This window comes from Triticum aestivum, chromosome 2A (genome assembly GCF_018294505.1).
Source record: "Triticum aestivum cultivar Chinese Spring chromosome 2A, IWGSC CS RefSeq v2.1, whole genome shotgun sequence".
Lineage (NCBI taxonomy): Eukaryota > Viridiplantae > Streptophyta > Magnoliopsida > Poales > Poaceae > Triticum > Triticum aestivum.
The window spans coordinates 290060659-290086553 of NC_057797.1; the positions used below are offsets into that span (position 1 = coordinate 290060659).

The window sequence follows — 25895 nt, forward strand, 5'->3', positions numbered from 1 at the left end:
TCAAAAATAATGTTCCCTTTGAGAATGAATGCTTGTATTGAAAGTACATATATAGATAGTTATGGTTTTCTATTTATATAATATACACTACTTTACGAAAGGTAAGAAGAGATGAGACGCATGCAAACAAAAGAATGTCACCTTTCACAATCAGTAAAATCGCTGGGATTTTGGATCACCCCATGAATGTAAATATCTACCTCTGCTAAAATATGGATAATCAAAACCAACATCTTGCACCGGTATTAGAATGTGAATCTTCCAAAGAATGAATTTGGTGTCGATCCACCATCTGACAATGCTGTAGCTGGTAAGGAAGCGACATTTGAGAGGACGCCATGTTGGCATTTATTGAGCTGCCAAGGTTAAGAATGTCAACTTGGCATAATTGGTATTTTAATATCAGTCTTATAACAGTCATTCCTGTTGCAGAGAATTTCCAACCCATAACAATATCATTGAAAACCTTATACCGGGCATGGAAGCAAGATAAATTCTTAGTACTTCTTGTAACAACAACAAAAAAAAACACTCCCAAAACTGAACCCATGACAGCAGGATGGAAGCAGAAATCCATAGATGATAGACCCAGGTCCTTGTTCAAGGTGATTAGATGAACAACTCTACCATAATCATAATGACAGTTAGTTAATGCTTATATGCTGAGTACAAGTTTGAGAAGGATGGGGTTTTCCTAAGTGTGGCTTTTAATATCTATATTATGCTATAGGAATTATAACTGTCCAGTCTAGAATGTACTCTCCAATTCTACACTATAGACATGTCACATGATGTTTAACAGTGTTATCCGAATAAAACACTTCCCTGTGACCTTAATATTTGAGTAACTTAACCATGTGCTAGAATAATATAGGATCGATTCTCAAAAAAAAGAATAATATAGGATCTAAGGCCTTCTAGAGCTAATTTGTACTCCATCTGTCCCAAAATAGGTGTCTTGTAGTTAGTACAAAGTTGTACTAAAGTTGAGACACTTATTTTGGGACGGAAGGAGTACTAATTAAACACCATATCAGAGGTTACAAGCTAGGACACTAAGATAAAACATTTTATATATACTAGTACACAAGTACCTCGTCAGGGCTGAACTGTAGTAGCATCGCAACCACAGGCAGCAAGGCCCCCACCTCCCCTGTGTAAAAGATACCAAGTCGATGTTTCATATCATCTGCCAATCAACAGCAAAATAAGCAATAAAAAGTTCCAGATACCTGTTTCAAGAAGCTTTAAGATCACATTTTTTAGGTATGTCATATCTACTCCTTCTCGCTTTTGTGATCTCTCCATATTCCGAAGCTCAGCCTTCAACATTGCTTCCTGAAATACAGAATTTCAATAGATCAGGCATCCAACTGAAGGCCTCGCACCAATAACAAGTCATGTAAAGATTACAAATTTCATCGGAACACAAAAAGGGTGAAAGATATTTTTGATAAATATAAGGTCTTAGTTCTGTATTTTATTCAACTCATCACTGCATTGACCGAATAGCAAAAGGGGAAGGGGGCACAAACTATATGAATATAATTTTGTGAAATGCAGGAAGCATGTGTCTAGTTCAATCAATTATAAATGATTAAACAGTACACAATACATGTACATAAACTGTTGTTACATATTCATGACTTCACTGACTCCCATCGCTGGATTCCACGAGAATCCCACAGAACAAGGAATATTGTGCAACTTAACGGCCTAGAGACAAAGCTTCTATTAGCCTACTGCACTCCAATGTTCACGTGATAAAATAAGAATAGGACATCTTTCATACTTCTAAGAATGTATCACAAAGAATAATGACCCGAAAATTAATCACAACACGAATAATGTGACAACAGTTAATACCAAAATTTTCACTATCAGTTTCAGCAAGGTTAGTTAGATAAATAAAATTTGACCAGAACAGCATCAAGGAACAGATAATATAGGAGCATGACTTCCATATCACTTGAGTGCAGCACACTGAGTAATAGTTACTGCAGAACTACTGTTGGAGACAAATAGGCTTGAGTGGTACTTCAGAATTAGGAACAGCAGTATAAAAATATGATTCAATTCCACAAAAAACTACACATATAATGGAAAACTGTCACAAAAGTATACAATGAAGATTTTATTCAGAAAACTACTTATTGAAGGTCATATTCCACAGAACTAAAACCACTTGGCTTTTGCCTGCACCTGAGGCTAATTCATGCCAAGCTCAATTATGTTGATTGTGCTTTTTATTCTGCTTGTTTTATTATTGCAGTAATCAGAACTCCAGCTAACTAGGAGACAGGCAATGTTTGACAATTAAATCAAACTCGCAAAAAAGTTGTGACATGAATTGAAGAAACTTTGTTTATGAGACCATTATTTTCTATATCAACTGTGGTATGTTATGACATACAAACACCAAAGCCTTTCAATTCCGAACAAGTTGGAGTGGGCTAGAATTGAAACCCATGAGATCTCGAAACTTAGTTATGGTTCTGGCCTGTGGATAACTAACTTCCACTCACCCCTGTCCAAGGCTAGTTCTTTGGTGATATTTCAATCCCTCGAGTCTCTCGTAACGGATTCCCCCCATGTCTCTAACCTGATCTCTCCTCACATTTTCAGCACACTTTATCTTTCCTCTATGCACCGGCGCTTCTGGAGGCCTGTGTTGTACATGCCCAAACCACTCAGACAATGTTGGACAAATTCCTCTTCAATTGGTGCTACCCCAAGTCCCAACTCACATATATCATCATTCCAGATCAGGCCTTTCTTGTGAAGCCACATATCCATCTCAGGATACGCATATCTGCTACATCTAACTGTTGGACATGTCGCCTTTTAGTTGGCCAACATTCTGCGCCATAAAATTCACGGGTCGAATCACCATCCTATAGAACCTGCCCTTTAGCTTTTGTCGCGCTCTCTTGTCACAGAGGACGCCAGTAGCTCCATCTGGCTTTGATTCCATGGCTCACATCTTCATCGACATCACCGTCCTTCTGCAGCAATGACCCCAAATATCAAAAGGTGTCCTTTTGTGGTACCGCATGCCCATCAAGGCCAACCTCCTTCTCGTGCCTAGTAGTACTGAAACTGCACCTCATGTACTCAGTTTTAGTTCTACTAAGCCTAAAACTTTTCAATTCCAAAGTCTGTCTCCATAGCTCTAACTTTCTAATAACCCTTGTCCGACTATCGTCGACTAGCAACCACGTCATCCGCAAAGAGCATACACCATGGGGTATCTCCTTGTATATTCCTTGTGACCTCATCCATCACCAAAGCAATAAGATAAGGGCTCAAAGTTGACCGTTGGTGAAGTCCTATTCTAATTTGTAAGTATTAGTGTCGCCATCACTTGTTCGAACACTTGTCACAACATTATCATACATGTCCTTGATGAAGGTAATGCACTTTGTTGGGACTTCACCAACAAAGTATGCTCTTTGTAAGTATCACTGTCGCCATCACTTGCTCGAACACTTTGACGAGTGTTTGTCCAAGGCCCACCACATGACATTTCACTGTATCTTACCTTGGGCCTTCTCCATGTCAATGAACACCATATGCAGTCCTTCTTTTGCTCCTTGTATCTCCCAACAAAACGACTTTCATGTCAACCTCCCAGGCATGAAACCAAACAGATTTTTGGTCACTCCTCTTCTTAAGCGGTGCTCGACGACTCTCATAGCTTCATTGTATGGCTCAGCAGCTTAATTCCATGGTAATTAGCACAACTTTGAACACCCCCCTTATTCTTGAAGGTTGGTACTAATATACTCTGCCTCCATTCTTCGAGCATCTTGTTTGTCAAATGAGGTTGAAAAGCTTAGTTAGCCATATTAATTGTATTCAAGGCATCTCCACACCTCAATTGGCATACAATCATGACCCATCGCCTTGCCTCCTTTAATCCTTTTTCAAGCCTCCCTAGATTCGCCGCATGTTGGTATCATCAAAGGAGTAGTCCAGCTCAATGGCGGAGCTCTCAGTCTCTCCACTGAACAGTTTGTTAAAGTACTGTCGCCATCTATTCTTGATCTCCTCGTCCTTCACCAGAAGTCGATCTTCTCCATCCTCGATGCATTTGACTTGTTTGACATCCCTCGTCTTCCTTTCTCGGATCTTGGCCATCTTATAGATGTCCCTTTCGCCCTCCCTCGTGTTTAAATGTCGGTAGAGGTCCTCATATGCCCTACCCCTTAGCTTCACTCAGAGCTCGCTTTGTGGTCTTCTTTGCCGCCTTGTGCTTCTCTATGTTGTCTGCACTCCTATCCAGGTATATGTGTCTGAAACAATCTTTCTTCTCCTTAATAGCCTTCTGGACATCATTGTTCCACCTCCAGGTGTCTTTAGCTTCGCTTTGACTTCCCCTGGTTACCCCAAACTCCTCTGAAGCCACCTTCCAAACGCAAGTCGGCATCTTAATCGACATATTGTTTGTATCTCCTCCTTCCTCCCAAGAGTCCTCCATAGTAACCCTCTCCTTGAAAGCCTGAGCTGCCTCACACGTAAACTATATGGAAAGCCTGAGCTGCCTCCCCCTTAAACTATATGTTATAATATGGTCGTAGATAATTGATTTCAATTCCTGCCCTGCCCTGCCCACCCCGTGACTGATGACAATACACTCACTAGCAGGCACCATCCATGTGTAGTTTAGTGAAATGAAACCTTCAATGCGCAGTTTTGCGACAGTTCATTATACATGTAGTTTTGCTGATTTTACTCCATGAATAAAGTCAACACACATACCACACTATATTTGGAAAATACGGTACACAATTTGCAAAACTAAATCATATTTAACATACCATGACTAGAATGATCATCTTGTGTTTTTAAATTAATCAGCACATCCAATCAAAGCTACACAACTAATTTAGGTGTGAAAAGGGAAAGATTCAAAGTCACCTGTTGATCATGAAGACGGTTTTCACGCTCAAGATCTTCAACTTCTTGCTGAACAATGCAAAGAACAAATTTAGTTCACACCAAAAATGAAAGAACAGAACCACCGAAAATGTCTGCTAAGCTGAAACTGACTTGAAGCGCCAAGATATGCCTATGTGACTGACTCAATTCTTCTTCCCTTTGTGCTTGTTGCCGTGCAAGAAGCTGAAATGTACACAATTGTAAGCTGAAAACTGTGAGATGTCGTATCCCCGTTGTTACCCGTTTTCATCAAAGTATTGTTGATTAGCGAGGTGTTATAACTTGAATGTGTAACTGAAAAGAAAGAATGGGTAAAACACTAGGACATCATCACAAGGGTGCAAAATTACAGATCAAATGTCCAATTAAATACATGTAACTAGCTCGGACTTCGGTTTCTTGGGAGTTTGCTGGAGCTCGTGTGAGCCGGAGAGGAAGATGGCATCGGTGCTGCCTTTCAAGATTCACGTGGTCTGGTTCGGCCCATTGGCCCTGGTGAGCTGCACCTGGGTTTGTTACCAATAGGGTAACCTTCTGGCTCGCAAAACCAGTAGGTTCCAGTAGGGACTAACCCTTATGACCCAGCCACACACACACATCCGCAACACACAGCCGCCGCCGCCACCGTCGCAAGATGCAGATCGCAGGTAGCCGGCCGGCCACCGGAGTAAGCACACTGGCACACCCCCTGCAGGTTTTTTACCATCTGCCTCTTCTCTCTCCCATCGGCACGTCCCCGCTGGTTCCTCTACCATCTCTGCCTCTCCTCTCTCCCACCGACACGCCCACCTGCTGGTTCCTCTCCAATTCGCCTCTCCTCTCTCGCTGGTCTGCAAGTCTTTCCCATAGCTATTGACATCGACCGGCACGGGATGCAAATGGCAAGCCAAGAGCAGAAAGATGCCATTGACCATGAGGTGTTCGTTTTCTAAATTCAGCACAAGCCCCTTTTAGCCCTGTGGCCTTCTTTGTTTTGTCTTTCGCCCTTAATCCAGGTCATGATTTAGTTGTTGCACTCCCCTTTTTTAGCACAAAGCTGCTGTACTGGTGTATTGTGCTCCCAGCACAAGCTGCAGGTGGTAGGGCCGAACCTAGAACCTAAATGTTACCCTTTACCCTACCAGGGAGGTACGGGCCAAACCTTTAACCTGACATTTTCCAACAGGTTCTGAGGTCCAACACCAGGGGGGGACCGGATCAGACCACTTGAATATTGAGCTGCCATACAAAGCCAACGAGCTGCAGCCAACATCCGCCCAAGTCGAGAGAGTACGCGGCTCAAGCTTCCGTTAGATCGTAGATCGACGGCTGATAGGTGCTTGGACAAACTGAACCGGCACTAATATATCAGGCCCTTGTCGAGACAGGTACAGTCCTGACATGAGGCCCTGGTGAGTGAAGGCTCAGCAGCAGTCCTGGACTAGGGGGGCAGGGGCTGAGCTTGTGGAACCATGCTGGTAACCCTTGCGTGGCTGCTCCTGTGGATCTGGTTTGTGTTGAAATATATTGCCCGCCGTTCTCTATCAGTTTGGATTTTTGGAGTAATTGGATAGTGCATGAATTCAATATAGTTTTATTGGATTAGCTGTGTGTGAATATGTGATGGATTCTTCAGCCAATTTGATTAAGCTGTGTGATAGATTCTTGACAAAGTTTTATTCGACTATTTTTCCCTTGATGCCATTTTAGTTGATCGTTTTTATGCAAATTGCAGCTGATGACCAGCTATTCACAGTACCTATCTGCCCCACCTCTGTGGCCACGTGGCACACACACATGACCAATAACAAGACCTTGAAGTAGTTAGTTGCCAATGTGAGATGGAGAACATCCAATGATATAGAGGTCGTGCTTAGCTACCCACTGGGTAGAGAATCCACTCGTATAGCCAAGTACAGGAACAGTGGTTAGAAATTGATAATATCCACTAGATTTTTGCAACATTTTACTAACAATTTCCTACTGAACATTTAAGAGAATAGTTTATTTGAAACATAACATTACCAGAATTTGCTGCTCAGCCAATTCAATACTTAGTGCATCCTGTTTAACATATCCTGCAAATACAAATAGTGTTAACAGTGCCAAAACATCCGCAAAAAAAGTTAACAGTGCCAAATTTTAACCATTCAACTGATGGGGAAAACAAAGGAGATTAGAAAATGATATAGTATTGAGAAAACCAATTACCTGGGCTTTGATTGTCACGTTTGCTGACCTGTAGCATCAATACAGTACTCTCATCAGCAGTTTCAAAACATAACTCCATATATTCACAAGTAATTGCAATGTGAAATATGAGAAGGAAACTCTCACTGTTGTGAACTTGATTCACAATGGGATAACTACCATGCTGAAGATAGCCAGACGGCATGGCTGCGACGAATTGGGTAGACATAGGTTGGGACAAGAGAATAAACTGGAGAGATAAGATTGATTGTTCTTGCTTGCCTTAACCCTAGATACATGTCATCCTTTTATAGTGGATGCTTAGGCCACTGACCTTTCCTAACACAATATGACTTCTAATGAATTAGACTCCTAGTCCTAAACTTCCTAATACAATGTCATTCCCTAAAGGACTCTTCTCCTTTCCTTCCCCAGCACATGACCTGCTGTTGCTGCAATATCCCTGGCCCTCTTGCTGGCCGCATCCACCGTACTAGTGTCCACAACACTACACCCTTTCCAGACTAGCAGCTTGTCCTCAAGCTGCAGGATGGTGGCCATGGTTGAAGTTCAATCACATCACACTGAACTATTTGCTCGGCAGTATATTTTGTTAGATCAATCCCTTGGTCTTCCCTCGGCTCCTTTTCCTTTGTATGCACAATTCAACAGCAACCCCATACAAAATTCAAAGCACAACACCTCTGCAAGCTTTTTTTTTCAAAACTGAAACTGTTGAATGTGTGGCACATCACTGTTGGCCCAAGAGGCCCAGGTCCATACCCCAGAGAGGTATTCGAGCTAGAAGGAGAGGAACTCGATCCTGTCTGGAGCTAAACGCCGCTACACCACACTGAAGCCACGGGGTACGCCTCTCCTCCTCTCTTAACATGGTATCGGACCAGGAGGCGGCCTAGTCGCGGGCGACAGCAGGGCCCTACTGGAAGGGGGAAGGCGGTGGCGGACCTGCACGACGGCGGGGCAGCTGCGGCATGCAGCAGGCGAGCTCGGGCAGGCGGCTGGTGAGGAGCGCACGGCGTGGCTGCACGCGAGCTGTGGGGAACACTGGTGGCCGTGGCCCGACATCTTCCTCTTCTTCTCTTCTCCGGTGGCTTGAGTTTGACTCTTGTTGCTGGAGCGGTGGTGTGTGTGTGAGGAACTGCTGGAGCTGCTGAGAAGGGGAGAAGAAAACAGTGGAGAAGGAAAGATTGAGTGCGACTGGTTCTGCTGCTGCTGAGGGCATCTGCTAAGAGCTGCTGCTGCTGCTGTGCTGATTAGAGAAAAAGGAGGAGCTGCTGCTGTTTCTGTTGCTGCTGCTGCTGGTTTGCACTCCTGAGGGCTGAACTACTGCTGCTGCTGTCTTGAAGTGTAGAGTAGGAGCTGGTGGTGCCTGTGTTGCTGCTGCTTCTGTTGGAGGTGTTGCTGCTGCATGCAGTTATTCGAGGAGGGCTAGCTGCTGTGTGTGGCTGCCTGGGAGGAAGATGGCAGGTGGTGAGGTCATGGATTCGGTGCGGCTGGATGATGGATGTTCATGTGACGCAGAGGAGGAAAGAGGAAGGCGTGTAGGAGATGAAAGGCTAGGAAGAGACCATGACCTGAAGAGGACACATGTGCCAGGCGGGTGTGAGCTGCACGAGGCAGAGGAGGCGATGGCGAATGGCGTTGGTTTGCTGTGGACATGTGCAGCAAGTATGTGACAGCACACGTGTGCTTTGTTGTTTCCCCTCGGCAAAGCGATGCAGGAAGTAGAGGATACATGTGAGATCGAACAACATGATAGCCAGGAGGACGCTAGTCTTCCAAGTTTGGCTCATTTTATCTGTACAAATTAAGGCAACACTGAAAAGGCCACAATAGCTGCTCACAGAACTGATCCGGAGTGGGTGCTCGACTCTGGTGCATCTCAACATGTTGCTGGTGACTTCACGGAATTTGAGTCATATGATCACCTAGGTTGAAGATAGTGTTTCTTGGAAAAAGTGCACTGACATAGCCACAAGCCTTGCCCAAGCTCCAAAGACCAGCTGGCTCCGGCACTGCTGGAGCCCGCACCACCGGCACCATCTCCATCCCCATTGCAGATCTGGCGCCAGTGGTGAGTTGGCAGCCACATGCCAGATCTGCAACACTGGTTCAAACTTGCAGCCAGCCACCTCCTTCAATCCCAGGAAATATTAAGCCCAACATCAGAATCTCCATCGATTCCTCATTGATAAGACTCGACTAGACGACGAGTCGCTGGTTGGTCCGATCCTTCACGGTAGTGGCAAAACAACAAAGAACGGCGGCAACGACGGTCGGATAAAAAATAGATAGCAGACGTAGAAGAAGAATTGGCCTTTGGATCAAGGAGATAGCATGAAACCAAAGGATTAGACTTGCATCGAAATTAACCCAAGGTTAATCACGACAGCGCAGCAGCAACAATCCCTGATCAAGGATCGCAAAAACTCAGAATATTGACGCCCCCGACCCGGGACTTTTCTCTTGTAACTCTCGATAAGAAAATCAATCTTCCCAAACTAATCTGCATACAAAACTGACGACGCTGCCTTTTATATCCTAGTCACACCAGCCGTAAGGGCCTAAACTAGTAACCAACTCGATATCTCAAACAAACACGGCGATCCTCTCCTTCTACATCTCGGAGAGAGAGAAAAAAACAAACTAGCACGACTTGTATGTGGACCCTTGTATTCTAGTATTCTTTAATTAGGAAGCTAATTAATCATCCGGCCACGCTGATCACACATGACTAATTTAAAACAAAAAAACACCTTATTTGCTTGCACGCTGGAAGTACTTCACCGGACATGAAATACTACCAATATTAGTGCACTTTGGAGGGGTTCTAAAGTTTGGCTTCACCGCGTCCTTCTTCGGCTCCATCGGCGAAACCTCAAAGCAGAAAGAGCCAAGCCGTAGCACAGTCGAAAGTTTAGAATGTGAAGTCTCTGGAATACTTGTGTCAAAACAAATGGCTGTGCTTGTCTTTTGTTCAACACTTGGAGTCGCCCCAAGTAAACCTACGCCATTGGTGCGCACATCACTCATCCAACAGTGCACCTGAAACAGACACCTGCTGTGACTCCGGCGACGATGGCGTCAATCTCACTTCACAGTTACATGGTCACTCTCCTCCATGTGGCGGCTTCAGCTCCGTCAGAAAGGACACGGTCGAGTTGAGAGACTAGACCTCTTTGTGAGAACCTAGACCTGTTTGTGGAATGTGGGCATCAACCAGATTAGGTTCATGGGGAAGTTTCTCGATCGGAGGCAACAATGAAGGTGCGCAAGGCTCCGGTTTTCCTCAAACTCGAGATCAGAGAGCAGAATGTGGTTCCACTCGATCACAGAGAGAGAGAGAGAGAGAGAGAGTAAGAAAAATAAATCCAATTGCTAGGATCTCGTGTGGCATAATCTGATGGTTAATATGTTCATTTGTGTGATTTAGAGGAACTTCTGCCGTTGAGCTGCATGGACAAAAGACGGTGTTTGTAGGCTGAGCCTTGGATGGATACATGGACAAAAGACGGTGCCATGAAAAATACATGCAAAATGAGAGGTCAAGGGAACGGTATAAAACTTGGGACAAGGAAAGTGAACCAAAAAATGTTTGGGGTCATCCGAACAACATCGATACTCTGAAGGGAGTAAAAAGGACTTTTTATGAATGATGCAAATCACCAGCTAACAGTGGGTCCTTCTTAGCTGTTGCACATGAATTTCCAACAAGTACATAGAAACGAAAAAACATGTGAGAACAAACATAACAGGGAGTGCCCACCATTCATTCCCTTTTTCCTGCTTCAATATAGCAAACAAAGGTAGCAATGAATGGGCTTAATAGAATAACTCACTGCTGCTTTAGCCTCTAAAGAATGATGAAGATCCTTGTTTGCATTGAGAAGTTTAGCTATCTCCCGTTCCTTCTCTTCAATCATTCTATCAGAAATATCACGGAACGATTCATGCTCTTCCTAAAAAAATCAAGAATATATTAAAATACTGAATGGAAAGACCACATTCAGTCATACAAGTCATGCCACAGGGCAGGAAACAACCTTCAATTTCTCATACTTCAGTGTCCATTCCCCTAGGTTCTTCTGAAGGTGGTCTTCAACATGGCCATTGCTTTGACCCTTCATAGACTCACATTTTACTGCATTATCCATGTTCATACATTTGTTCAACGAACCTCATTAAAGAGAAAGGGAAAGAATTCTGAAAATACACTGAAGTCCTCTTACATCTCCAGCTTTCCTCTACACTTGCCAATTTTTTCTCCCATGATTCTTTTTCTGAGAGAAATTGAGAGGTAACATAATCTAATTTTTTCATGACATTCTTCAGTTTTTTGTCCAACTCCGCAAGACCCAAATCCCTGGAAGGAAATTAAGTAAAGGTAAAATGTTTCTCAAACTAAAAACTGCTTGCAGAAAATAAATTGATGGTATCACCGTGCATCAGCTTACAGGAGTAGTGCCAAGGCAGACAGGTCTAAGTGTCTAAAGTAGTCTCGACTCATGATGACTACTATGACCAATCTCAACTGGTCGACTGCCAGTCATAAGACCATACTTGATACAAATACCACACTGCTGGTCTTTTACAGTAAAAAACTGGAGGAGGGAACAACAGTATATGGCTACATACTGAACCAGAAGCACAACATCTTGCTATTTCCGTTAAAAAAACATCTTGCTATCAGATTATTAGAGGCACTTGTAAGAAAGTACATGCTCAAGCGGAACCCAGAAGCGAATCATAACTTCATAAGAAGCTGATATGAGTACATGTCGCACAGCTGATATGAGTACATGTACGCACTGCACATGCTAGATACTGCTCATCTCTACATACTGCTAGTCTGCTACTTACAAGATACTACTGAACGCATTAGGTTTGATCCCCTAGGCTCGATCGGAGGCGTATCCCCTTCGGAGTGGGCACGGACCGACATGAACACACTCTATCCGTGCACAGCACAATATGTCAAGCGACTACTTATACTTGACTAATCAGCAACAGCCAACAGGTCAACAACTCTCGACTAGTCCAATCAGTCGAGTCAGGATGTCCAGCTGAGACCCAAGTACTGACTCATAGATTAGTCAAGCGACTCTAGTAGTGCTCTGAATACCATTCGGATTTTTTTGTCACAATTAGTAGTATTACAAACAAGGTGGGCTACTACTATACACAGGCTAGGAAGTTAGTTCATTTTTTAAATAATACTCCCTCTGTAAACAAATATAAGACGTTTTAGATCACTAAAGAGTAATTCAGTAACCACCAAGTAGTATCTTGGAAGAATTTCCGGAAGCATAACCATTTTAGTTATGGACGTCATTTCAATTTAAGAACATCAACGAAGTTAAGCTGATATACCTTGCCTCAATCTCTTCACTATGCCTGCATTGAGCAACTTGAAGGTCCTGGATCGCTTCATCTCGTTCTTCTAAGGCAGCTGCCACCTCCTTTTCAGCTTCCTACATTACAGCACTGGTGATTGATTAAATAAGTTGTGACATATTTGGTTACATTACACATCTACCAAACAATTGATGACATACTCTTATTGCTTCTTCATGTGCTTTAAGAACATCTGAATTTTGAGCTGCGCTCAACTCAGCATCCTTCCTTTGCAAAAGTGCATGTGCACGGATCTTGTACGCGGAAAACTCACTTTCTAGTCGACTGATCTGCAAAGTTTAAAATGCTAAATTTTGAGTTCTTGTCATAAGTGCTAGTTACAGCATGTTTAAATGATGTCTTCGCATCTGCAAGTCAGTGAAGCTTTTAAACACAAGGCAGTGTCGTAATAACTGGGTCAATAATATATCCTATGCCATTTTAGGCTTAAAAAGAATCATCGCATAACCAGAACACTAAGGAAAATAGACACAGTGGTTCCTCACTAGTTCAATCTCTCATAGTAAAGGCACTGTCAGGTTTTGTTACCTATTAAAGTTATACTAGACAGACATTTCATCAACTTCTACTCACCTCTTTTCCGGCTACCTTTTTTTACCAGCCTATCTGTGAATAAACCCTTGTAAACACATATCCAAACATGCTTCTCCCTATACTCCGGCTAGCTCTGCTATTCTTGGCTGACCTCTTAACTGCAGAACTGGTACAGGTCGCCATCTTCGGTCCAAACAGAAATATTGCAGCTTATACTATTAATTAAGTACTTACCTGATGAGTTCAGAGGAACTCCATGTTTATTTTATTGTGTTACTGCCTCTGTACTCCATCCTAAACCGCAACCCTAGGAAAGTCCTCAGGTCCACCATTTGGAACACAACCAACTTGCAATGCATGAGGCAACAATGCATTATATTGTTATGGACTCATACTCTGGCTATCAGAGCTGTCAACTATGGAACATACCATCAAGAAAAATACCCAGACATGCAGAGCTAACTGGTGCAACCATCACGTGTTAGGAAGTGTTAACCAAGACGAGTCCGGTTGGAATATGAACAAAGTCAATTAGTTACAGTGTTATGAATCCATATCTTAGAAGTTTGAACGTGTTAAAGAGTCCAGTGTATTGGTTGCATCCTATATCCATACAAAAGAGTCAGCATTATAATTACAAGGCAAGCACCAAAAATCTCTTCTAAAGAAGTGAGCCTAGCTCACTTGGGTGGGGAATTTGGGTTCCTACTTATTATACTGCCAGGGTCTCCGCTACAGTAATCTCTTATATATTCCATCCCCAACTTATTATAAATATCGCCAAACTGGGTGTCTGTCTCCTCTACCAAACTACCCATACGACCTTCGCAGCAAATCCAAACCACAGCGGATAAAGTATTATGTTGTCACCGACTTAAGAACCAATGGTGGTGCCAGGAGGTAGGACCTGTGTTATCAGTACCTAACTTCTACGAAGTAGGGACAGAAAGCTTCCAGTGCAGGTACAAACTTTTGGATAAGATAAGATTTAAAATAAAATGCACCTCCTCCTTCGCAGAAATTAGATCCGAATCTTTGTTTTGAAGCAATTGATTTTGCGTTGACAACTCTGATTCCAATTGATCTGCAGAATATCCAAATATCTGTATAAATGTATTACTCCAAAATTAAAATAGAAAGTTTGGGGCAGACTTACTTCTAAATTTGGCAGATTCTATCTCAGATCTAAAGCGCGCACTTTCCAATGCTTCCAATTTTTCTCTAAGGGATTCACATTCGGCTTCCCAGCTTTGTCTTTCTTTTTCCTGAATGATTATCAGTTGGGACAATTTTGGTTAGTGCCTCCAACTCCAAGACATCATAAAAAAATGTGTTAACCATACAGCAGTAAAAGCTGTTTCAAGGGGAAGTTAACTAAAGTCTAAAATATTCTACTGATGCATGGTGACAAAAAATACTACCTACTCGACATTTTAATAAGTTGATTGAACAAACTCATAGGGTGAGTTAATCTACAAGACAGAAACTAAATCAAGCCAGGCAGGTAGGTATACTCAGAAACAAGGTTACATGGACAGAACATGAAGTAACATGGCAAGTTCTTGTGAACTATAGCTGTTTCAAAATTTGAACTTAGGCTAACCACTAAAAATGATCAGCATATGTGAATAAATAGTATTTTTACCACAATTTCTGGATGCTCACTGTTTCCACAAGATAATAATCAGCATATGTGCTATTGATATTGAAGATACCTACAAGTTTGGTGTCTAATATATTAAAAACTATCAATGGGAAGAGTTGGTACAAGATAGGCTGACATACATGTTGGTCCTTTAAATGAGTAAGCTCGCCTTTAATCTCCTCCAAGGTAGCTTTAAGCCGGGCAGCTTCACCGGTTGATGCTGCTTCAATTCCGGTTATTTTTGAATCTTTCTCCGCGAGTACCATCTGGAACAGTTTAACTATAAATCAAATATTCCAATAGACAATGGATGTTCTATTTAATCCACCTCTTATTCCCAGCATGTTGAGGCTTATCTTCTTCAGCTAGAGAATACTTTGACAACAACGTATCACATAAGAAAACAGTAATGTTTGAAAACACTCAAGTGGCAGACACAGGATATAACTTAGTCTATGATACAATGCTGCACAAAGATAACTTTTCACTCGAATTAATACCTGCAGTGATTGAATAGTTTTGGATGCCTTTGTCCTCTCTGCAGAAACCTCAGCTAGCTGTGCCTCCAAGCTCTCTAATTGCTTAAGAGAAGAAAGAAGCCAGATTGGATTACCCTAAATACTAATACTTTTGCATATTCACATTTACAAATGTCCTTCCTGCTTCTCTTTCCTTACCTTGCGATGCTTAGCAGAAAGCTCTGAAACTGATGCATGCCTCTTTTCTTCCGCAGACTGCATTGATCTTTGGATTTGTTCTAGCATCTTTATAGACATCACATTAGTCCACTTCAGATTATTTTAGCTCATCAGAATAACTATTGTTAACTCCGATCATGAGCATCAACCATACACATCCAAAGGTACGCATACATTAATATCTTGTTTGGTTATTTCAGCATACTCAGAGTATGAGAAATAACTAAACAAATCTCAGCAACACAACCAAACACGCAATTATTTTCACTCGATCAGCATTCAGCATCACCTATCCCCCATTTCCACCTTTGTAGGAGATCTTGGCAGTTGGCACTTACTCCTATGAAGTACTAATACGATTTTCAGAATTCGAAGTGTATACCCCTGCAACTCTTTTATCCTTCAAGATCATGTGACTGATTATGTTCGCTTCTGTTTTAAGAACATGATCACATTTCCCACAATTCAAACAACGAGAAATTATTAAGCCCTTTTTATACATGTACGTACCTGCTCTTTTTCAAGCATTGACTGTTGCAGTTTCTCAAGGGCATTATTCCTGGCCTCCAAAGCAAGCCGTGTCTCGTCAAAATTACATCTTAACCTATGATTTGCATATAGTAGTAAGACAAAGATATTGTTTAATTAGCATGCCTATTGCAGAAGATAAGCATGAGATTTGATGAGTTGGTTGCAACATTAAGGAGATCATTTACTGGTAACTGCTCGGTTGGCTGGCGAGTAGGGGATTAATAGGGGAATCGGACAGTTAGTCGGCTACTCAGTGACCCACCTGTTAGGAAAGCAACTTAACTTTATTGAAGGCCCAAGGGGCATATATATATTACACATGACTTGAGGTGCAAGAAAACTAAACATAGACTAATAAGGACTCCTAGACCAATACTAATACTCCTTAACACCACCACCACCCCCCCCCCCCCCCCCCTCGAATGCAAAGCGTATGCAATAGCTTGCATTTGAAGAAGTGTGATACTAAAAAAATGATAATCCAAATCCGCGTCTTGAGAGTGTCGTCGTAGCATGAAGAGTCTTCAAAACCTGTCGAGTCACCAAAGGGGATAACGAAGAGATGGCACATCAGAGGAAGACACCCCATCGATAGAAGATACAAGAGAAGTATCAAGAGAAGATGGGTTGATGAAAGAAGATGGCACATCAAGAGAATGAAGCATTGCTTAAAGAATCATGGCCCATGAAAACCGATAGCGAAAGAAGCACGGCGGCAAGAGAATGGGCTTAGATCAACAATGCAAAGAGAGGCCACAGAAATCCTAGAGAGGACAATGGCCAGAAAAAGGCTGACGGACATAGGTATGGTGGACTCACATGACATGAGAAACACAATATCAACGGATTTGATGGACGCAACAGAAAATAAACTAAAAACTAGAAAGCTAGGAAGCACACACTAGATGAAGACGACGAAGCCATTGTGTTAGCAAAAGAGATTATGAAGGAAGTCGTGCATGTAAGATGCCGACAAAGAGGAGCAAGCAGAGATGCATGAGTGCTACGAGGTTTAGCAGCAGCCAGCGCAGACAAGCATGCTGCAGCAGCAGCCAATATAGTAGGAGATAGCAGCAGCCACGCACACAGAAGCAAAAGCAGGAGAGGAACACCTGCACGGCTGCATGAGCGGACGCACGCGAGTGAGAAGCGGCTGCACACGGGAAAATGCGTGCAGAAAGCAGCGGCTGATGAATCGGGATGGTGGTCGTCACGCGGCGGCGACAGTCTTCGCGGGAGGGCCGATCGTCCCGGTGGCAGACTTGGAGAGCAGCCAGCGCGAGCACAGGAGCCCTGCACGGGGACGACGTTGACCGAGGTGGCGGCGATCTTTAGGGCGATGGGATCCTGCGCAACGGTATTGACTGATCCAACCCGATCTCTGGAGGGTGCCAAACCAGCCTGATCTGGAGGCAGCATTGACCAGGGAGGACCCGGGCAAGGCACGTGAAGGAGGAAGGGCAGCGCGAGATGTCCAGAGGAAGATGGCGGCATGGCGAGGGGAGGCAGCGTCCGGCCAAGAGGGGGTTGGTGGAGGCGCAAGATTAGATCGGATCAGCACGAGTTGCGCGTGCGGAAAAAAAAAACCTAAAGCTCTAATACCATGTTAGGAAAGCAACTTAACTTTATTGAAGGCCCAAGGGGCATATATATATTACACGTGACTTGAGGTGCAAGAAAACTAAACATAGACTAATAAGGACTCCTAGACCAATACTAATACTCCTTAACACCACCGAGTAGGGATTAATCGGCCAACATTTTGAACAATGGCTGATTGTGCAAGAGTACCAGATATGAACATGTGACACGTAATATACCCCCCCCCCCCTCCCCAAACGCACACACAAGAACAAAAGTGGAATGTGTTGTTAACTTTGCAAGATGGTATGTGCATAAATATTGCCAGCTGTGTGGGGTCCACTTTAGTCCCAAATATTCCACCCACGGTGCATCCTGCGCAGCATGCACTGCCACTGTTCTTCTCTCCCTGCCCTGACCATCTTATCACAGGACACGGTGCTTGTATTGTCGTACAGTTGCTCCGTGCAATCATCTCTACCTCCTGCTGTTCTCTCGATGATAACGAGGCCTGCTGGGCCAGGGTCAGGTGGCAAATGGCACCAGATATAGAGTGCATATTGACTATTCAGTTTTCTTGAAAACAGAGAGCAGAGCGTGGAGCCATGGGAAGTGATAGGGAGCTAGAGAAGAATGACGAGTAGTGGTGAGCTGGGCGAAATGGAATTGCGGAGGACAGGTGAAGCTAAGTGTTGTGTTTACATGGCGAAAGGAGAAGAAGGGTGGCCTCGTTGCAAGCGGTCATGCAGCGCGTACATGTCCCAGCAGAAGCTCTTTTGGGAGTAGACAGTGGCGTGCTTCAAGGACACGTAGAGCATGCATGCTGACTCACGCTGCAGCGCCGACGGCAAACAGAGTTACGAGGTGGCGGCAAGCTCATCCTGTTCGACATTCAGGCCATGCTCCCCCGCTTCATCGTCCTCTACATGCTAAGGCACTAGAAAGTTTTATTAGCTAGCTGTGGTTTCTGTTTGTTAAGAGTTATATATATTTACCAGTGTACCCCTTTGTATTTTCCCCGTTCTATATATACTGGCCTATGGCCACCTGGAAATACAAGTTGCTATTTCCCTAACATGGTATTAGAGCCTAGTTTTTTTCCCTTCCAGGTCACAACTCGTGTCTCTGGTCGATCTTGTACTGCTTACCCTCGATCCAAATTCTCACGCCACCGCCTTCTTGCCCATGCCTTCCCGTTTCCTTCTCCAAGACACAACCGTCGTACTGTCCTAAATCAGCTAGATTGACCACTTCTCTCCGCATACGTTTGCAGCCTCCGCATAGTCCTCCGCCGATGCGCCGATCTCAACCTCGTCCGCCGTCCCGCCCTTCGCCTATCTGCCGTCGCCTTCACCTGGTCCGCCAGCATCCTGTCGTCCATCGTCGGCTTCTCGTGTGTGAGGCTGTTGTTCCGTGCATTCGCCTCGTCCGCCGGCTTCCGCATGCATGCTACTGCCCCGTGTACGACGGCGCAGGCTGCTACTGCTCTATTGTGGCTTGCTGGCCATGCTACTGGTTGCTACAAGCCAATACCTGCTGCTACTAACTGTTGTTCATGGTATAGTGTCTGATTCGAAGTGCACGGATTGTTTCCTATTTCGGTTCAGCCAGCCGCCGCCTGTCCTCCTCCATCGAGCAGTCTGCCCAGGCTATTGTGTTCTGTTCGGTTGGATCGACTGATTACAAATAAAAGTAAGTAAAAAGAGAGAAGAGAGAAAAGGTGCAATGTCTTCATTGGGCACGGTTTCCCTCCTTGTTGCCCGCTGATTTTTGACGGTGTTCCCTACACTAATCATGTCTCGCACATGCGCCGCCTCTCAATGCTTGGTGCTTGTCCGCCTGTGACGTCGTCCCCTTTGGCGTCTTTCGTAGGTTGTGCTAGTCGCTCTACAGCGACTTCTACATAAGGTCATGGTGGTCGCTCTTTGCGACCTCCACACATGGTGATTGTCGCTCTACCTCGACTCCTCTCGCGACTTCAACGGCATTTTTGGTGCATCTCGCTCCATCGACTACGCCTCACACACGCGCCTTCCCTTGGCCCTTGGTGCTTGTCTACATGCGACCTCGTCTCATGCACTGGCTTCTGCATAAGATACTGGTCATGCTAAACCGCCTCCTCCAGCGGCCTCCACAGGAGGCGGTGGCCACTCCTTTGTTGATGTTGCTACGTTGACTACGCCGGTTCTGTCCTTCAGTGAGCAGAAGATTGTGCGACTTCGCGGCCAGCTGACTGCCTCCGGCTCTCCATTATCAAGTGCCTCTACGTCAACATCCTCATATGAGCCCCTGACTGAGCAGGAGGTTGCGCGACTTTGATGCATGCTAGTTGCATCTTCCGATTCTCCATTGACAAGTTCTGCTCGTTCTTCTAGCGACTCTTCTGGCATTATGAGACCACCTTGTACACAGGCAGGTACATATGTGTGGATTCTTGATATTAGAGCATCTTTCCATATGACTCAAGATTGTTATGTGGACCAGCCCATGTTAGGAAAGAGTCTTGTCAGTTTAGAGATTCTATTAGAGTTTGAATAGATTTCCGGCTTGTTGGCCAGAGTCTTGTCTATTATATTAAGGAGTCGACCCTTTGTTGTTTACTTTTATCTACTTTTCAGTAATTAGGGTTAGGTCAGTATTAGTTCTTCCAATTTGGTATCAGATCCATCTATGATGGCGGACAATGAAATTGAGATCGAGGTTGTGGAGCTGATGAACATCATCACAAAGCAATTGGAGGCCTTAGCAATCCAACGAGCGGAGGATCAGGCGCTCCTTGCCGACATGGTGCAGCTCTTGACGGGACTCAAGCAACGGCTGTCTGTCGTGCCCCCATCTCCAGATTCCACGACTGCAGCAGCCGCCCATGACGCCACCTCCGCAAGCCCGGCCCTCCTCCCCAATGATGACTCGACTATGGTGCTCCCCCTCACCAACACCTCTGGTGTCTCCTTCTCCAGCGGGAGAAATCGCCGCCATCGGACTTCCACCAGCCGGGCAGATTGTCCACCCCCACCACCCCCTCACTTTTGTTGCCAACCAACATCAGCCGCCAGCACCCTTTTCCCACCAACAGCAATCTCCTTACTCGCCACAGCCACCCCTAATATCAATCTGGGCCACCTGGCACCCTCACCCTACAGCCCAAATCCCACCCCCAATGTTGCCACCCACCTACCTGCAGCCGCCCTACCATCACCAGCGGCAGCAGATTTTCACCGCCACCTCTACCGCCTTCATGTCTCCACCCGTGAACCGATTTCATACGCCGCTATGGCCGCACCCCCCTACACAACCCATCTATGGATCCACCCCGCCCATCACCTCCCTTCCGCCTCTACCTAACAATCACCTCGGCTCAGGTTCCGGTTCTGGCGTTCGCTTCCACAAGCTCAACTTCCCTATGTATGATGGTTCGGTCGATCCTCTTGGTTGGATCTATATGTGTGAGCGGTTTTTCCGTGGACAGCGCACGGCCGAAGCTGACAAGGTCTATGCGCCATCTACTTCTAATGTGCCATCTTCCTCGAAGCGCTAACGTTGCTGTTCTTGAGCCGACTTCTTATCGTGATGTTGTTCTTCCTCGTCTCAGCCAACTTATCGCTTGTGTGCTCATCCGCTTCCGCATGTAGACCGCCTTAGTTTTCCAAGCGCTAACGTTGTTGTTCTTGAGCAGACTTCTTATCATGATGTTGTTCATCCCGAATGGCAGTTTGCGATGGCCAAGGAGATTGATGCTATTGAGCGCACCATTACATGGGATTTTGTTTCTCTTCTTTCACATGTTCATTCCATCACTTGTAAGTGGGCCTACAAGGTTAAGACTCGCTCTAATGATTCTCTTAAGTGTTCATTACATGTTCTTTCAGCGCGAGCATGGTCGTGATTGCACGAGACTTCTCATGTGGCCCATATGACCACTGTTCGCACACTTCTTGTTGTGGCCTCTATTCGCCATGGGTCTGTGACTCAGCTTGATGTTAAGAATGTCTTTCTTGTCGGCGTCGCCTCTCCTTGCAGCGCCGCTTCTTCTTCTACCTCAAGCTCTCTCTTCTATGGTTTGTCACAAGAACACATGTGACCAGGGAACACACGCACACACCTCACTTGGAGACTGCTAGCTTTGCTTATATCTCCCGATGAGAGCATAGGCGCTACATCTTTTCCCTCAGCCCACTCGGTCTCTCTTTCATTTACTCAATGCAACATATATACACAGGAGATGGCCACACGCACGCCTATCCCAACCGCCACACTCAGCCACCATACCACGTACGAGCATGTCCAGCTAACTAATCCCTGGATTCTCTCCTTTATCTAGTATGACCCAGCTGCCCAACAAACAGCTCATGCATGCACTAAGCCACTAACTAATCTATGCATGCAACTAACTAATAGTAGTAGCTTTGCATGTGTACCGTGAATCACATCTCAGACGTCGTACACAGCCACAGCTCCTAGCGGCATGACTCAACTATATGCATGAAACAAAATATGATGAAAACTAAATAACAAGGTTAACTCTAACAATCACCCCCTTAACCTGTTCCGCTATGAATTCCAAGGGGGGTTAGAGTTATATATATTTAGTCGTGTACCCTTTTGTATTTTCCCCGTTCTATAAAGGGTTTTTTGACTGTGAAGCTGTTGCCTTGTGACCATGAGGTCACAGGTTCGAGTCCTGGAAACAGCCTCTTACAGAAATGTAGGGAAAAGTTGCATGCTAAAGACCCCAAGTGGTCAGACTCTTCCCCAGACCCTGCGCAAGCAGGGTTAAGTGCGCCGGGTTGCCCTTTTTTGTAAGGGGTTTTCTGCATATTGTACCACACTTGTACGTGTATATATACTGGCCTAGGGCCACCCCGAAATACAAGTTGCTACTTCCCTAACACCGTTTATCTGAATCCAGATTGACTCAGTTTACCATCATGTCAATTACCACCACTAAACACTACTCCCTCCGTCCCATAATATAAGATCATTTTGCAAGCTAACATAGTTTGCAAAACAATCTTATATTGTCGGACGGAAGGAGTAACTGTAAGCTAGGCTGCTTGCTCCATCAGTCTAGCGTGTTCCTTTCTTGTTTTGCTGCGTGATGTAGGTGACAACCCAACCTCCCAAATCCAGGGTAGGAGAGGATATTGACTGCAGCAACCAAATTTGGAAGCACCAAAGGATCCAAGACTGTCATCAACAGAGGGGAGTAGCCCCGCTCATCGCCAATGACCAATTCTTCTCCAAATCCAGCCTGCCAGAAAACATCGCCACGCCACCTCCACAGATTAATGGACTCTCACCAGTGGCTTCTCTTTCCCTGGATCACCTCGTGTGCAGGCTTGCTTGGTGCCTGACATCGTGGCGGTGCGGAGAGCAGCAGATTTGGAAGGTGAGCTTATCGACCTCAAGTGCATTTTACTCTTTAAAAGATAGAATCTTATCTAACTACGCAAGCTGGGCGGGTTGGGCGCTAATTATTTCTTCACTGAGTTTGTTCACAAAGTAAAGTAAAAATTGGTGGCGACTGATCCACCAGTGTGGTGGCTGGGCCAGTAGGTCAACAAAGTTTCGTCGTGCCTATAACTAGCAGTTGAATGGCATCTCTAGTAGTTGGGAGGTTTTACTTGGTTTATGGTGGGGCAGCTCTATATAAGAAAGGTTGCAACATTATTAGTCTTGTTTACGGATGCAAGCTGGGCGTGTTGGGCTGATCCACCCATATTAGTTGCTTCACTAATTTAAGAGTTTTGTGCACAAAGTGAAGTAAAAATTGAGTGGGAACTGATCCCCCAGTTGAGTGAACTGGGCCAGTAGGTCAACTCGGTCTCATTCCTAACCTCATATCTAGAAGTTGAAAAGGCATTTACAGTAGTTAGGAGGTTCTAAGGCAGTGGGGCTCTGTATAAGAGGTTGCCATATTGTGACTGAGATTAAGCAAAAGATAGATCAAGTACATTACCCAAGTCCCTCAAATCCCTGCTACATCTCTGCCCTTTAGCTAGCTATATATTCTAAATTGTACATCATTAAATAGATGGCCCCCTCTCCATCTGGCGGCTAGCACCGTTGTACCTTAAGTCATGTACACGACAACATTGTACAGTGAGACCAGTACATTACTCACTTGTTGTTCACAGTCCGCAGTTGCTGTCTTTCAGCATCCATTGCCCGTAAAGCATCACTAGCCTGGTGACGAGCACGTTCCAGTTCCTGTTGTGCCGCTAGCTGTAGAGAAGCAGTTTCCATAGCCTTCTGATTAATCTCATTAAACCGAGCTTCCAGATCATCTTTTTCCTGTTAAGAAAGAAAACCGTGTCACGAATGAACAAGAAACAACAACTCATGGTTATATTATCTCGAAACCAACTCATAGTTCTAGCACGTGGATAGCTAACTTCCATGCCCCTGTCCATGGCGAGTTCTTTGGTGATATTCCAGTCCATATATCTCTTCAGGGGCGTCATTAAAAAAATCAAAAATTATAACTCGCGCAAATTCTTGAGCAGACATCGAGTGATTTCCAAACTGAATGCATAAATTTTAGAAAGTGATGCAACCACTATTCTCAAGTTAATGTACAGAAAGCTTGAAGTGGTTACCTTCTGTATATCTTGTATACGGTTTTTCGCACGCTTGTGAAGCCTCTGGAACTTAGTATCCAACTCAACATATTTGTCATCTCGTTCCTTTAGTTCTTTTTCAATCTTCAGTTGAGCTACATACATGGGAATGAATGATGATTTGGATTCTATAAAAAAGGGAAATGTGCAACGACAGGAAGCAAAAAAGCGCTGGCCACATTACACATAAAAAGGTGCATTCTGATCAAGCAAAAAAGGTCCAGAAGTCGATATTGCCATTATTCAGAGAAGCATAATAATCTCAAGCTAAATGGTTTAAACAAGTTTGGAAAACTGGAGCAGGAAAAACTAGCCTAAATGATAACGCCCACACGTGTGGCACTTATCAACATGGCCCAAACGCAGTCGATGCCGTTCGATCCATTTGCACGAATATTGAAGCAGTTGCCATCTGGGTCGAGAGCCACGTAAGCACCCAGCGTCATGTGGGCGTTATCATTTAGTGCCACGTGTGGGCGCTCCTCGCCCGAACGTGTAGGTGAAACTGCTCTTCGCCCACATGACACTCGCATGATAGATGGCAACTACAGTTGTGCACATTTGGCAAGTAGTTAATCACACACGGCAACTATGGTTGACCATACATGAAAACTATGGTTTAACCACACGTGGCAACTCCAATTAGTTACACAATGTGCATACGTGGCAACTAGTTAATCAAACACGACAACTATAGTTGACCATACATGGCAACTATGGTTTGACCACACGTGGCAACTCCAATTAGTTACACATGACAACTATATTTAATGATACATGGCAGACATGGCAACTATAGTTAATTACACATGGCAACTAAAGTTGATTACACACGCATTCCCGCTCACAGGGTGGGGGTGAGCAGTTGCCACAAGGTCGTGTGGGCCGCCATAGCTGCGCCGGAATGTGTGGGCAGTTTTAATGCTCGCCCACAGAACTAGAAGAATCGGGCCGATCAACCACGGCATTCCAAGTTCCGCAACCAGACCAATATCAAAGCGTCGGGGAGGGTAGCAACTAACCTTGGTTGAGCTTCGCCGTGAGCTCCTGAACCTTGTCGTCCGCCTCGGCGTAGGACATATTGACGTGCTCGAGGGCCGCCTCCGCAACCTTCTGCGTCTGTTTTTGCTCTTGAACCTCCTTGCTAAGCCTTTCGACCTGCTCCTTCAAGCTCCTAACGAGCTCGGAGTCATCCTCGTCTTCCCTCCCACTGCCTATTCCCACCTCGGCGCTATTCGCCAGCTGCTGAGCACCGGCGATCTGGGACTTGAGGTACTCGTTCTGGATGCTGAGCTCCGTGACCGTCCGCTCGAGCTCTTCGCGTGTCCGTTCCGCCTCGTTCTCACTCGCCCCTTGGTCTTCTCCCGCTACCGCGTCAGTGTCTGCCCTCTCTTCGACCACCGGCGCCGCACTCTCTTCTTGCGACGGATCACACGCCACCTGTTCCGGAGCCGGTGGTGTGGTGCCCTCTTCGGGATCCATCCTTTGCGAGCCGGATCTGGTTTTGCCCCGCCCGCGGGGTCGAGGTCGGGGCATCGGGTGGGATCGGAGAGGCTGACCGTCGAGGTACTGGACTGGATTGGCGAAAGGTGGACTAGATTAGGGTTTACGAGCGAAGCGAAACCCCGGTCTCCAATGGCCCGGTTGAGGCAGGGGAGATTGGCGGGTTCGCCGTTGGTGGCGAAGTGGGATTGTGGGAAGGAAAGTGTTGTCCTGGAACGGAGATGGGAGTCTCAGCCG

The 25895-nt window shown here is 45.1% G+C and overlaps 1 protein-coding gene across 1 annotated transcript; it reads right to left on the reverse strand.

Annotated features, from left to right (window-relative positions):
• LOC123188554 (protein GRIP) lies at positions 1 to 25895 on the reverse strand. The gene is made up of 21 exons (XM_044600717.1): positions 25178 to 25895; positions 24135 to 24250; positions 23660 to 23829; positions 15934 to 16027; positions 15403 to 15489; positions 15226 to 15306; positions 14866 to 14991; positions 14237 to 14345; positions 14085 to 14164; positions 12687 to 12815; positions 12502 to 12602; positions 11361 to 11494; positions 11175 to 11272; positions 10971 to 11090; positions 7132 to 7159; positions 6946 to 6998; positions 5053 to 5124; positions 4921 to 4968; positions 1233 to 1338; positions 1095 to 1153; positions 1 to 356 (listed from the first exon to the last, which is right to left on the reverse strand). The coding sequence occupies exons 1-21, from the start codon at positions 25689 to 25691 to the stop codon at positions 246 to 248; spliced, it is 2436 nt and encodes an 811-aa protein (XP_044456652.1). The 5' UTR covers positions 25692 to 25895; the 3' UTR covers positions 1 to 245.